At 42.4% G+C, this 13791-nt stretch overlaps 1 protein-coding gene across 1 annotated transcript; it reads left to right on the forward strand.

Annotated features, from left to right (window-relative positions):
- Nucleotides 1-262: 262 nt before the first annotated feature.
- IQCF3 (IQ motif containing F3) lies at nucleotides 263-1657 on the forward strand. The gene is made up of 3 exons (XM_012654790.1): nucleotides 263-280; nucleotides 452-499; nucleotides 1203-1657. The coding sequence occupies exons 1-3, from the start codon at nucleotides 263-265 to the stop codon at nucleotides 1599-1601; spliced, it is 465 nt and encodes a 154-aa protein (XP_012510244.1). The 3' UTR covers nucleotides 1602-1657.
- The last annotated feature ends 12134 nt before the right edge of the window (nucleotides 1658-13791 follow it).

Here is a 13791-nt window from a genome sequence, read left to right on the forward strand (position 1 = left end):
GCCAGTGCGGTGGGAAGACCCTGTACCCCCCTCTGCCAGGCGCCATCTGCTCTGTCAGTGGCTGAGGGCCAGACCAGACGTCATCCTTATGGCAGGACAGCCTCATCGGGCTGTGGTTCCACTGTGGACTCTGGTTCATCCCTGGGTCACAATTGCCCTTGTGACATCATGGCTATCTCCTTCTCCACCCCTCCTGCCTCTGCCAAGGCCAGGGGAGCAGCAACGAGAGGGGCTGTGAACACCTGAACCACTGCCCCAAACCATGGGCTGTCAATGTTGTGTAAGACTCAGGCAGACACACTCCCCCTGGGGTGCGGAGGGGTCCCGTGGAAGAGGGAAGCACCAGATGACTTCATAGGACCCAGGCAAAAAATGGGGAGCCAGGGAAGTTGGGACTTTGCACAGAGGCTGGTCCTCACCCATAATCCCCCACCCCACATTCTGATTGCAGAAGTCTGGCCCAGACTCAGACGCACTGGAGAGAGAGAGGCAACGGAAGGTAGGTGGGCCAGGAGTGTCAGAGAACCGCAGACCACTGACCCTCCAATCCCTGGGTCCCTGGAAGTGGAGGCCCCATCTGTGGTTGATGCAGGGTTGCTCTCCTGCGCCCTAAATTCCCTCGTGTCCTGGGTGAACTGTGTCAAGCAGGAGATAGACAGGAGCGGGAGGACGCAGCCTGGGATAGGCCGTATGGGAGGTGGGGCTCCTGTGTTGGGAAACACAAAGGCAGACAAGAGTCGGCCAGGCGCAGGAGGGCCTGAGAGGTAGTAGTGGAAGTCAACAGGAGGGAGGGGAGGGGAAGATTCCAAAGGGCTGTGGCATTTCCTGAGGCAGCAGGAGGTGGCATCGTGGGCTTGAATTCGGACCAAGGCACAGGCCATAAATGCCAGCTTCGTCCTCATGGGCATCCTCTGGTTCCTCAAGCCCAAGTCGGGTCTTCTGGATCAGAAAGTGTTTTCCCTGGTTCCGTGAACCCGTGAGGTCCACAGGGCTGGCATTTCCCCATTTTATAGACAAGGGACACTGTGAGTCTGAGGGTGAGCAGAAGTGCCCGTAGCCGTGGACAAGACTGAAGAAGAGGCCAAACCCCACCCAGGTCTCCTGGGTCCTCAGAACCACCAGGGGAAGCGCAGATTGTTCAGAGAGCCACATGTGTTTGATGGTGACAAACTCACCGGGAGTCTTCTGCTTTGCTTGATTAGTTGCTTCTTGCAAAACTGCGTCACCAAAAAAGGGTCCAGGCAGCTGGGAAGATCCAGGCCTGGTGGCGTGGAAACCTCGTGCGTAGGACCCTGCTGGTCGCTGCCCTCAGGGCCTGGATGATTCAGTGCTGGTGGAGGATGGTCATGCAGCAGCGGATACAGAAACGGCGCCAGGCCTTCTTGAGGATCTATGTGGTCCAAGAGCAGGCGGCGGTCAAGCTCCAGTCCTGGGTGCGCATGTGGCAGTGTCGTCAATGTTACTGCCAAATTTGCAACGCTCTCTGCCTGTTCCAGGTCCCAGAGAACAGCCTTGCCTTCCAGACTGATGACTTTTTAGAAGTACAATATAGGGTTATTTCCAAGCAGCCAGAGTTCCACATTGAAATCCTATCAGTCTGAAAGGCCTGCAGCATGGAGAACGGGCTCCGCTGCCCCAATAAATGTCTGACCAGGTTTTGTGAGTCTCAGTGATCCGACGACCACAGGCACCCCAGGGATTCAGGCCCTGCTCCTTCTCCTCTCCCCGGGGAAAGACTTCAGTGCAGGTACCTCCCCCACTGCCCCACAGTGCCTATGGCTCCTGTGTGGACTGACAGTGGCCACATGCTACAGACTTTATATCCAAATGAGAAATTACAGTCCAAGGCTGTCCTCATATATGCAGAGCCAGCTGTCCCATTGCACAGCCCTGACATCATTCCTGTCTCCTGAACTTAGAATTGGGAGGGGTTGGGCTTCACACTTCTGAAGTCGCTGGGCACTCCCTCACCTGAGAGCTGCATCTGAGGCCATGCTCTGTCGGTCTGCCATCAGGCGGCAGTTGGGGCTTGCACACATTGGGTTTCTCTTTAGCAAGCCCCCAGACAGAGGTCAGGCACGTGGCCCCCTCTCCCGGCAGCAGCGCAGCCCAGAGAAGGCAGAGGAGGCTGGCCTTAGTGATGACGGGCATGAGGTTCTACAAGACTCATGCTAACTCGGACACTGATGGGCAGCGTCAAAAGACAAAATTATAACAAGTTTAGCTTAAAGATATTAATTGGCTTTTATCTCTGATTTTACAATTGGGCCACTCATTCTATGAAACAGAGCGAGTGTTGTGATGGGCCGAACAGAGGTTGGTTTTCTACACAGAAAAGGGCTGAGGAAAGCAGAAACAGAACAAAAAACAGATTGGTCATTTCAAAGTTACTTTTCTTGTAAAACTTAAAGCAGAGGGGACTTCCTTATGATGCCAGGGAATTTTGGCCTCTTTGGGAACATGGCTCTTACCTCTCCCTCTCCTGATATGTCGGAAGGTCAGGTAAACAGCTTAGTTTCCACTTTGTGAACTTCAGCGTGCGTGACTCCACTTTGGGGGCTTAGTGCAGCAGCTCCGTGCAAACCAGCAGCCGCCGGAGGTTTTATGTGGCAGCAGGCGATGCCCCTTGAGAAATGGGCATCTCAGCACTTCTCCCTCCTCCCTCAGCAGCACCTGCTTGCCCGGGGTGCTGAACACAGACAGGGTTCCCACTGCTGTCACCTCCTCCCTGACGACTTCCACATCGGCTGGATCATGCTCCCAAACCCCTCGGCTCTCACCCCCAGTGATTTTGACTTCCGTCCATCTCAGTCACCCACTCTGGTCACACCTCAGACCACTGCTTCCCAAGCTGTCTGTGGGGAAGGACCACTCTTTAAAAATGTCTAATCGATCACACCCCAGTTCTTATGTAAAACAATAAAAATGAATTATGAGAAAAATATATGGAAAAGTCATACAGAATATAAGCCTTATTTTTAATTGCTAGAACACACGTAATATTAGTATTATTTGCTATAAAAGTTTCTACATGCTTATTCTCAGTCTCTGTATTTATCTCACTGGTAACAAACAGCTCATGCACTGGTTCTGGTCCACAGACCACGCTCTGGGTAACATTGCCCTAGTCGTCATCACCACTCATCGCAGAGCACAAGTAACAATGTTCATTTTAACCACCCCACTCTCTGATTTTTTTGTGTGGCCTTCTATCCTCTAGGACAAAGGTCGGAAAGCTGTAGTCTGCAGCCAAGTGGTTATACAACAGAGACTGTATGGACATCAAGCCCGATATACCTACTTAAACGGAAAAAGTTTGTAGACCCCTGCTATAGAGCTACTGATTCTTCTGCACTGATCCAAATGTTTCTTCAGTCCTGATTAGGACTTCTCAGAGATTGACCTTACCCATATTTTACTACCAATCACACCATCATACTTTCATCCCTGTCCCCAGCTTAGATTCCTTTGTCCAGTGAGCAGTCTCTTACAATTTTACCACCAAGGACCCTCTGTCTCTCCACCTTTGGATGAACCCAGCCCTCCACCTACTTCATCCTTGCACCTAAACTCTAAACTTTTCTAAAAAGAAAAAATTATCATGTTGTATGGTTTTGATTTATATTCAAGACCATAAATCTTTAGTGGACAAATTTCTCTAGATGTTTCTCTTCAACTCAAAATGGATCACAGACTTAAATGTAAAACAAAACTCTAAAACTTTTAGAGAAAACATAGGAGAAAATTTGGGGGATCTAGAGCTAGATAAATAACCTCAGGCTTGGCATCAAAAGCACGATCCATAGAAGGAAAGGTTGACAAATTGGACCTCATTAAAATTATAAAAACTTTTGCCCTGTGAAAGACTTTGTTAAGGAGATGAAAAGACAAGCTGCAGAATGGGAGGAGATATTTGTGAGCCACGTGTTTGACAAAGGACCAGTACCCAGAATATACAAGGAACTATCAAAAAAACATAAAAACCAAACAGTCTAATTTTTTTCAATTAGCAAAAAACACCAAGAAACATTTATTGAAGAGGATATACAGATGGCAGATAGGCACATGGAAAGATGTCCAACATCATTAGCGATTAGGGAAATGCAAATGAAAACCACAATGAAATATCACTACACACCTAATCAGGGGACGGGTATTTGTATACACAAGGAGTGCAATGCGCACTACCCGAAGGATGGACATATTTGAAACACGGACTTTGGTGGGGGGGAACCAAGGGCAACACACGTAACCTAAACATCTGTACACCCATAATTTGATGAAATAAATAAAAAAAAAATACAGTGACAACACCAGATTCTGGTGAGGATATGGACAAACTGGCTGTCTCATCTGTTGCTGATAGGAATGTCAAAAAGTTAAGTAGTATTTCATTGGGTAGATGAATGTACCACACTTTGTTTATCATTCACTTGTTCGAAGTCACTTGGGTTTTTTCCAATTTTTGGCTATCACACACACACACACATACATACAAAAAGCTGCTATGCAAATTTATGTACATGTATTTGTGTGAAAATAAGGGTTCATACACAGGATTTTATTTATCTAGGGTAAATACAGAGGAGTGTATTACATATACATAGGTCATATGGTAAATGTACGGTTAACTTTATAAGAAAATGCCAAACTGTTTTCCAACGTGGCTGTACCATTTTGCACCTCCACAAGCAGTGTGTGAGATAACCAGTTTCTCTGCATCCTTTCCATCCCTCGGTGTAATCAGTACTTTTAGTCATTCTAACACATGCGTAGTGGTATCTCATCGTGGTTTAATTCTCATTTTCCTGAAGAATAATGAAGTCTAACAACTTTTCATGTGCTTGTCATTCTTATACCGTCCTTGGTAAAATGTTTGTTCAGTACCCTGCCCATTTTTAATTGGATTGTTTGTTTTCATACTGTTGAATTTTCAGAGTTCTTTATACATTCTCCATAAAACTCCTTTGTCAGGTGTGTGGTTTGCAAATATCTTCTCCCAGTCTATAATTTGTATCTTCATTCTCTTGACAGTGTCTTTAGCTGGGCAAAATTTTTTATTTTGATGAAATCCAATTTATCAATTTTTCTTTTATGAATTGTGCTTATGCTGTCATTTCTAAGAACTCTTCATCTAACTCCAAGTCACAAAGATTTTTTTCCTATTTACCCTAAAAGTTTTATAGTTCTACCTTTACATTTAGATTGTATATTTATATATTTTATTTTTTGCATTTTGATAAACATCATTCCAACACAATGTTTGTTGAAGGACTATCTTTTCATCAGTTAATGGTTTTGCACCTTTATCAAACATCAAACGGCTATATTTGTGTGGGTCTGTATCTGTACTGTTTATTCTGTTCCACTGATTCATTTGTCTGTATCTTTGCCAATACCTCACTGCCTTGATATCACCCCAGCAGGTTAGACTCTAGTAAAATAGTTTCTCCCAAGTGTGGTCCTCATTTAGGACATTATACTCTGGTGCACTTCAAAATGGTTCCCCAGACCCCACCATCCGCCAGAAGCACAGGGGAGTTTTTCTCTGATATCTTCACTGTGAAGACGTGGTAGAGCTCCTGAGAGTAAAATTCACAAAAGTGTGAGGTTCCCATGACTGGGTACCCCTGGAGTTTTTACCCATCGGGCTTGTCCACACTGGGCCTCCAGCAATTTGTCAGTTACAGCATGAGTGTTCCTACCCTGGCACTGGTTCCTGCAGAGACTTCTGCTCATGGGTTTCTGCTCCGGTAAGTTGTGACTCTCTGTGTCTGCATGTCTGTCCTTTCCATCTTGCCATATCATCGATGCTTTTAAAATACAGTGTTTCAAAGAAACCAAGATGTTTAAAAGAAAAAAATAAATAAATAAATATAGTCTTAAAGTTGGGTAGTGTGATTCTGTCAACTTTGTTCTTTTTCAAACTTGCTTTAGTTCCTTTGCTCATCCATATAAATTTTAGAATTAGCTTATCTATATCTACAAAAAAAATCCTCCGGAGATTTTGATTGATACTGAATTAAATCCGTCACTTTGGAGAGAATTGACATGTTTATTAATACTATATTGAGCTTCCCAATCCGCAAACACGGCGTATTTTACCGTTTATTTCTCATTAAAAGTCAGCCATCTTTGTGTTGTAGTTTCCCTGTATGCAATGTGTCCTTTTTTCAGGTGATTTTCTCTTTTTATTTGATATTTGACAATTTTAATACAATGTCCTAGATGTAGGTTTCTTGTATTTTTCTTACTTGTGATTTGTGGACATTCTTTTTTTTAATTGATAGATAAAATAGTATTTCATGGACATTCTTGCATCTGTAATCTGGTTGGGTTTTTTTGTTTTGTGTTGCTTTGGTTTTTACTAAATTCGAGGTTATTTTAGTTATGATTTCTTCAAAATTTTTCTACTTTGTTTTCTCTCTACTCTTCTTGGAGTTTAATTACATATATGTTAGATCACTTGATATTGTTCCAAAGGGCACTGATGTTTTGTTCATTATTTTGCAGCTATTTTTCTCCCTATTTTTCAGACTGGATAATTTTTATTGATCTATCTTCACGTTCACTGATCCTTTTTCTATTGTCTTCCATCTATTGATAAGCCTATCCAGTGAAATTTTCATTTCATTTCAGTTACTGTACTTTTTAATTCTATAATATTTTACAGTTTTAATTCCACCAGTGAGATTCTCCATTTGTTCATTCATTATGACAAAATTTTCAAGTCCTTAAGCATATTTATAATGGCTGCTTTAAAGTCCTTATCTACTAGTTCTAAATATTTGTTATCTTGGGGTTAGTTTCTATTGACTACTTTTTTTTTCTTGACCATGGATCATATTTTCCTGGGTTTTAATATGTCTAGTAATTTTTTATTTGTGTAGTGAACATTATAAATGATACATTTTTGAGACTGGATTTAGCTATATTTCTGTTAGGTTTTGCACCAAATAGTGTTGATATATTTTCTACCAGGTTTTTAATTATTCTGGTTTCTGACTCTAATTTCTGTCTCTCATGCAGTGGCCACTAGCTGAAATCTCTGCTAAGTTCTTTAAAAAACCATCTCATCTTTTTTCTGGATCCTCTGGAGTCTCTGCCTGGCCTTTATTGTTCAATGATCAATCACATAGTTGGGAAGACCTTATATGCAGATGAGGGGCTTGTCCTCTCTGAAGCTCCCTCCTTTCTGGGATTTATGCTCATCCCCTCCCATTTGTCAGCCACTCTTCCATATCTGACTTCTGTCTTCTGAAACTTCCAGCCAGTAATACTGTGCCTTTGGAGTGTTGCCAGAGAAAACAGATACAAATATTCAAATCTCTCCTGGTGCCGTTTACATGTTTCAAGCCTCAGCTTTCCTCCACTTTCTGCCTGCTTTTGGTCACTGTCTGGTACCTTCAAATAGTTTTGTTTTGTTTTGGTTTGGGGTGTTTTAGAGATAGAGTCTCACTCTGTCAGCCAGACTGGTGTGCAGTGGCACAATCATAACTCACTGCAGCCTTGAATTTCTGATCTTGAATGATCCTCCCACCTCAGCCTCCCAAGTAGCTAGGACCACAGCAAGCACCACCATGCCTGGCTAATTTTTTATATTTTTTGTATAGCTGGGGTCTTGCTTTGTTGCCCAGGCTGGTCTTGAACTTCTGGCCTCAAGCAATCCTCCTGCCTCAGCCTCCCAAAGTGTTGGGATTACAGGTATGAGCCGCTGCGCCCAGCCTTAAATAGTTATTTTTTTATAAAAGCATTTTGTCCAGATTTTATATTGCTATCTAGGGGAGGGTTGATCTCATCAAGCTATTATTTTGTTAATTGAAGCTGCAATCATGATATTATTTTTTAAAGGCTTTTTTATAATAGTGGGAAATCTCCCCTTATACAGAAATATATGTAAAAGAATAATGAACCCATAAATATCTGTCAGTCAGCTTCAACAACTGTAAATTCATCACAAATTACCTTTCAAATATGCTACCCCATGATTTGGCCCCATCCAGATTTAAATGGTGATACTCTATTTTTTTTCACTTTTTTCTTCATTTATTAGTTGGTCTTATTCTAAAGAGAAGACCTGTTCTTCATCAAGCATTTTGTTGCCCTCAAATATACTTTGTACAGAAAAGGCAAGGTAAAATCTTCATTCTTGCCCTTTATTTATCTGTTTTCAGATCATTGAACTGTTTCTCTGGCATTCAAAGTGGCTAATTAAGTTTCTTTTATTGTTTGTTTTTTGGTTTTATTATGAAATTCTGGATTCTAACGTAGTTGATTAGTTTTATTCCATTGATAATATTATCCTTTTGAATCTTAAATTATCCCAATTTGGGCCCATGAGAGCCCCTTTATGTTGGCTTCTGTGTGCTTTTGACATAATCTAAGTAGTCGTTGATAGTGTTTTCTTTCTGGTATGACGAGATGTCCCAGGCTCATTTCATACATTTTCTTCACTAGACCTGAAATCAGCCACTTCTCCTCTGGCTGCTTTTAGTCTAAATGATGTTTAGAAACTACAACCTGGCTATCAGAAGTTCTTGTCATTCCAGGGTTGGTCATTGTTTCTAGGCCTTTTCAGGAGACAGAGTTAGGAAATGTGTTTTTTAAAATAAAATATACATAATGAGTCTACACTCAAATTTCCAAATCAAATTCAAGATTACAGATTTTTTACTTAACTTACTTATTTCATATTTTTCTTTCTCCTACATTGAAAAATCTTAATTTCTAATGCCACTAACACAATTAATTATTTTTTAAAATGCTTATCTTACTTTGGGTTCCCCTAGAAGCAGATTATGAAACAAGGACTCGAGTGCAAGTAGTTTATTGGAGAGACGATCACAGCAAACGTTGGAGTAGTGAGGAAGAAAAACAGGGAGGTGAGGCAGTGGGGAAGAAAACTAGAAAAGGGAAAGAAGCCAACAAAAAGCACATTATATAGCAAGGTGCCGATGTGGAAAATGGAGCTCAACTTTCTGATAATTCTGGGACAGTGTATCCCACACTGAGTTATTCCGTGTGAGGGCAGAGTAAAGTAGGATATTTATCCCCCAACTCCTGCTCTGCAATTCCATTTTTCTTTATGAATGAGTTGATTGTTCTCTTATGGCCAAGAAAGGGCCCTCAGGCCTCCTCAGCAGGCAGTTCTCAGAGCCTAGAGGTAAGCATTGAGTAGACATGAGCAAGACGTCAACAGCTTGCGTCACAGTGCACCCTTCACCTGACCCAGATCATAGTTTCCCATAGTAAGTCCACTCTGTCTTGTGTTCCAGGTACTGGCCAGTCATAATAAATAACCTTTACCACAGGACAGTTATTAGAACAAGCTATTTCCCCCACTTCCCTTGATCTACAGGCTGCAATTGATATTAACCATCAACCTCCTCTAACAACCTTTCTAAATTGTTCTCACTCTCGGCCAGTGGTTTGTCTTGTCTAGGTTGCTTGCCTAGTAGACTAATCCAGACCTTCATCTCTCTTCATCATGCCAGGCCATGTCTGCTGTTTGGGCATTGTCTCATCACTGAGCATAAAGTATCAGGAAGCTCATCAGCAAATCTGAATTACAGATATATCCCTTCCTACTTCCTAAGTAGTAATATTCCTATCTTACGATACTCAGGATCAATTACCCTGGCCAATACGGTAACTCCTATTAAACTGTGAACTTCTGTAACCATAGCTTTAAGTTTGGTAGGACCCTTACTCTATCCTTATGCCTGAATTAGGACCTCTAATCCCACAGAGCATAGAATTGTGGTTACGGGAAGTACAAATTCCCATGTATGTCACTGAGAATAAAGGTAAGGCCACTCCTACTTCTACCCCTTATCTCCCAGATCCTTGTATCCTAGGACATAGAGTACAAGGGCATAACACAAGGACATAGACCAATATAATATCTATTAGTTCGAAGTATATGCCTCACGTTGAAGTACCTCTCAAGTTCCCAGGGTGTCGTCCCTCAGCTAGTGCCTTAGCTATGCCTTCAAGAAGCCATTCCTACAGTCTTTTAGGTCAGGAGCTTTTTAAATATAATACATGGGTAGGACCACTTGGATCCAATGTGCTCTTGTGCCCATTGTCACATTTGTTTTCTTAGAACATGGGTCCCTTAATCTAAGGCTGTGTTATGTATATTCTGTGTCAGTAAATCAGACCCTCTGTGCTTTTTGGTAATAGTGCTGGCCAAGATCCTAAAATCAGGAAAGATAAACCCATTCCAACAATATCTATCTATTCCAGAAAGAACATATTGTTGTTCCCTCCAGGGTGGAGGGGTCCAGTGTAATTCAGATAGTGCTGAAGCACAACTAAGATAACTCTTAGAATCTTCGGACAAAGCTATAACACACACCTAGTGGCTTCCTTCCCACATAGGGATTGATCCTGAGAGCCTTTCCTAATAAACTTCCTGTATTTGGTGTCCATCCCAGCGTCATCTGCCAGGAAAGCCCAACCTGCAACATCCAATTATGGGTTATTATCTCTCAGCTCCAAACCCATTCATCCACACCCTGCTATTTGATGCTGGGGTTGGGACTCTGCAAACCACATTTCTGCTTTGCCAGCTGTATAGACTTTGACAGTAAGGGGGCTGGAGCTCTACCATCCAATACACTAGCCACTAGCCACACGTGGTTTATTGAGTAATTGAAATGTAGCCAGGTGGAATTGAGGTATTCTGTAAGTTTAAAATATATGATGGATTTTGAAGACTTAGTACAAAAAAAAATCTAAACTATTTCATTTCTTTTTTGTACAGAATAGATGTTAATAATTTGGATATATTGGTCTAAATAAAATACACTATTAAAATTAATTTCACTTGTTTCTTTTTCCTTTTTTAATGTGGCTACTAGAAGAGTCAAAATTACATATGTGACGTGCATATGTGGCTTGCATTACGTCTCTATTGAACAGAACTGGGCGAGAGGGAGCCTGCAAGACTAGAAGAAGAGGAAGGCACTTGGTCTTTCCTTTCTGCTTCCTAGTCCCATGAGCATCCAAAGTACTGTTTCTTCGCCCAGCAGTAACAGTTCCTTCCAGGAGCAGCAGCTGATTCCAGGTTTCAGTTTTTCCCACACTTTCAGACCCAGCCTCTTTATACCCCCACAGAGAAACCAGCACCAGATGACTGGAGCCCCTCCTTGGAAGACTGGACCCTAGTCCCAAAGGGCCCCTCTTCTGAGCTGTTACTCATACCCACTGAAAGCAACTCCCATCTCACAGGTCTGTGTTGCAGCTCTTTGGGTCCCCTCCTCCATGCTTCTTAGTTTTAATAACTCTTACCCCTTCTCTTTGTCATCCATTTGTGTGCCTATAAAGGAATACCTGAGGCTGGCTAATCTATAAAGAAAAGAGGTTTATTTAGCTCGTGGTTCTGCAGGCTGTGCATGAAGCATGGCACTGGAATCTGTTCATGGCGAGGGCTGCTCCCACTTGGTGGAAGGTGAAGGGCAGCCTGCACGCAGAGACCACATGGCGAGTGCGGAAGCAAGAGAGAGTGGTAGGAGGTGCCAAGCTCTTTTTAACGATCAGCTCTGGGGGGAACTAACGGAGCAAGAACTTACAATCACTAGGACAGTCAGCACCAACCTATTCATGAGGGGTCCGACTCCATGACTCAAACACCTCCCACGATGCCCCACCTCTAACACTGGGGATCACCTTTCAACATGAAGCTTGGAGGGATCAAATATCCAAACCATAGCAGGGTGATAGCTACTTCCTGCAATTGCCACTTCTGTGACACCTTTTGTGTTCTCTTTTTGCCATTTCAGTTGCCTAGTTGATAGCTCCATCCTTAGTTAACAGTCCTTTCGTTAAATTCTCCCTTTTACAGTAGCTTGTGTGATTTCTATCTTATAATGGATCCTGACTTACACATCATTCCACAGCAAATTGGTGACCCAGTGTACTGTCTGACGCTCTTCCATTGGGGATTCCTTAGGGCTGTCTTTCAGGACCACTCCTGAGTAGAGCTGGAGTGTGACTGTGCCCATTCTTAGCTTGCATCAATGGCTGAGCTGACCTATTCATGAACCAAGCTTGAGATTGTGTCCCTTGTCCATCTTCTGTTTATAAGGACATACATCCCCATGAGGACATAGGGACCTGAGGGAAAGGAGTCAGTGCTACAGGCTATCTTGACCTAATACTGATTATACCATTTTCATCTTACTAGCGGTTTGCGCTGTACTTGCTCAGCCTATGACTTGGCGGATCTGACTAAACCCAGCTCACAATGTACATCTCCAACCACATAATCACTTGAGTGCATGATAAGGTTTTCGGCCTCTTACAGGGCTCAGTAGCACCAGGAGCTGCTTTCTGAATGGGAAATAGATCTCTGCTGAATATGGCTTGGCATTACTTTAGAACTATACCTCTTCGAGAGTTTGCCAGAGACTCCACACAGCATCCTTACATATTCTCTCTAGCACATGTGTTCTACTGACTGATATGATCCAAGCTGCAGACTGCTTATACCGTAGCCTGAAATTGCTGCAATTCCCTCTTTCTTGCTCTGGGCTGCACTCAAAACTGGCTGCTTCCAAGTCAGGCAAAAAATAGGCCAGAGAGTATTCCCAAGTGTGGTATATTCTGTCTCCAGAGATCAAAAGAGACCTACAGGCACTGTGCCTCTAGTTGTAGGAAGTACAATGTGCAACAATTTGTTCCTTACCTTGAAGGAATGTTCCAACATACACTAGGCTACAGGATCCCTGAAACCTTCACTAATGTGGCAAAACTCTAAATCTTCGTAGAACTTTCCCACCATCTTATATACACGACAGAGGACTCACCACTTACTACTCATCAGTTCCAATGAACATATTGAGAACAGTGTGATGTTCTGCAGCATATCCAGATGATCAAAGTCCCTTTGGATTATATTGTGGTAGGTAGACCTAGAACAAGAGATCCAGAGCTGACCATGAATGTGTACTACTGTCCTTGCCAGGTGAACGTGAACTGATTTTGATTCTACTTATTGACATGAATTTCAAAGAATTCAGTTCCATTAAAGACATAACATCTGGCATAGTGGCTTTGATTGGAACTAAAACTTGGTTAAGTTTACACTAATCTAAAAATACCTGCCATGATCCTTCTAGTGTTTTTCAGGGCCATACTGGTGAATTAGACTAGGACATGATGTGGACCAGCACCCTCATGCCCTTCAAGACTTTTCTCCCTTTCTTCCCAGAATGTGGTATTGTTTCTGATTTATTATTTCGATAAAGGAATGGTGGTTTCAGGGGCTTCCTATCATAATGACTCTAACTCAAAGGACTAAGGCACCCATATAAGAGTTCTACAAGCAGCTAAATGTATCTGTCCTGACAATGAACTCAGGCACTGATAGACCCACTGTCAGATGGATGTGTACAATGACTCCATTTATCAACTTCCTTGCACCGTAGAGTTCTTTTCTTGCCTAGATTAAATGAAATAATTCACATAAAATGCTCAGCACAAAAGCTCCCTATCCGTGTCTTTCAGCATACAATGAAAGCCCTGCCAAACAATGTTATAATTTTTGCTTTCAATGGTCATATATATTTTAAGGAATTTGAGATGAAAATAGTTTATTATGGTTACCCAGATATTTCTCATTTCTGATGCTCTTCCTTCATTTCTAAAGTTCCAGATTTCCCTTCTGTCTGAAGAATTTACATTAGCATGTGTTTTAAAGTAGGTCTACTGGATATGAATTCTTTTCATTTTCCTTCACTGAGAGTGTCTTTATTTTCCCTTCATTCTTGATGAGTATTTTCAATA

This window comes from Propithecus coquereli, unplaced genomic scaffold (genome assembly GCF_000956105.1).
Source record: "Propithecus coquereli isolate 6110/MARCELLA unplaced genomic scaffold, Pcoq_1.0 Scaffold1, whole genome shotgun sequence".
Lineage (NCBI taxonomy): Eukaryota > Metazoa > Chordata > Mammalia > Primates > Indriidae > Propithecus > Propithecus coquereli.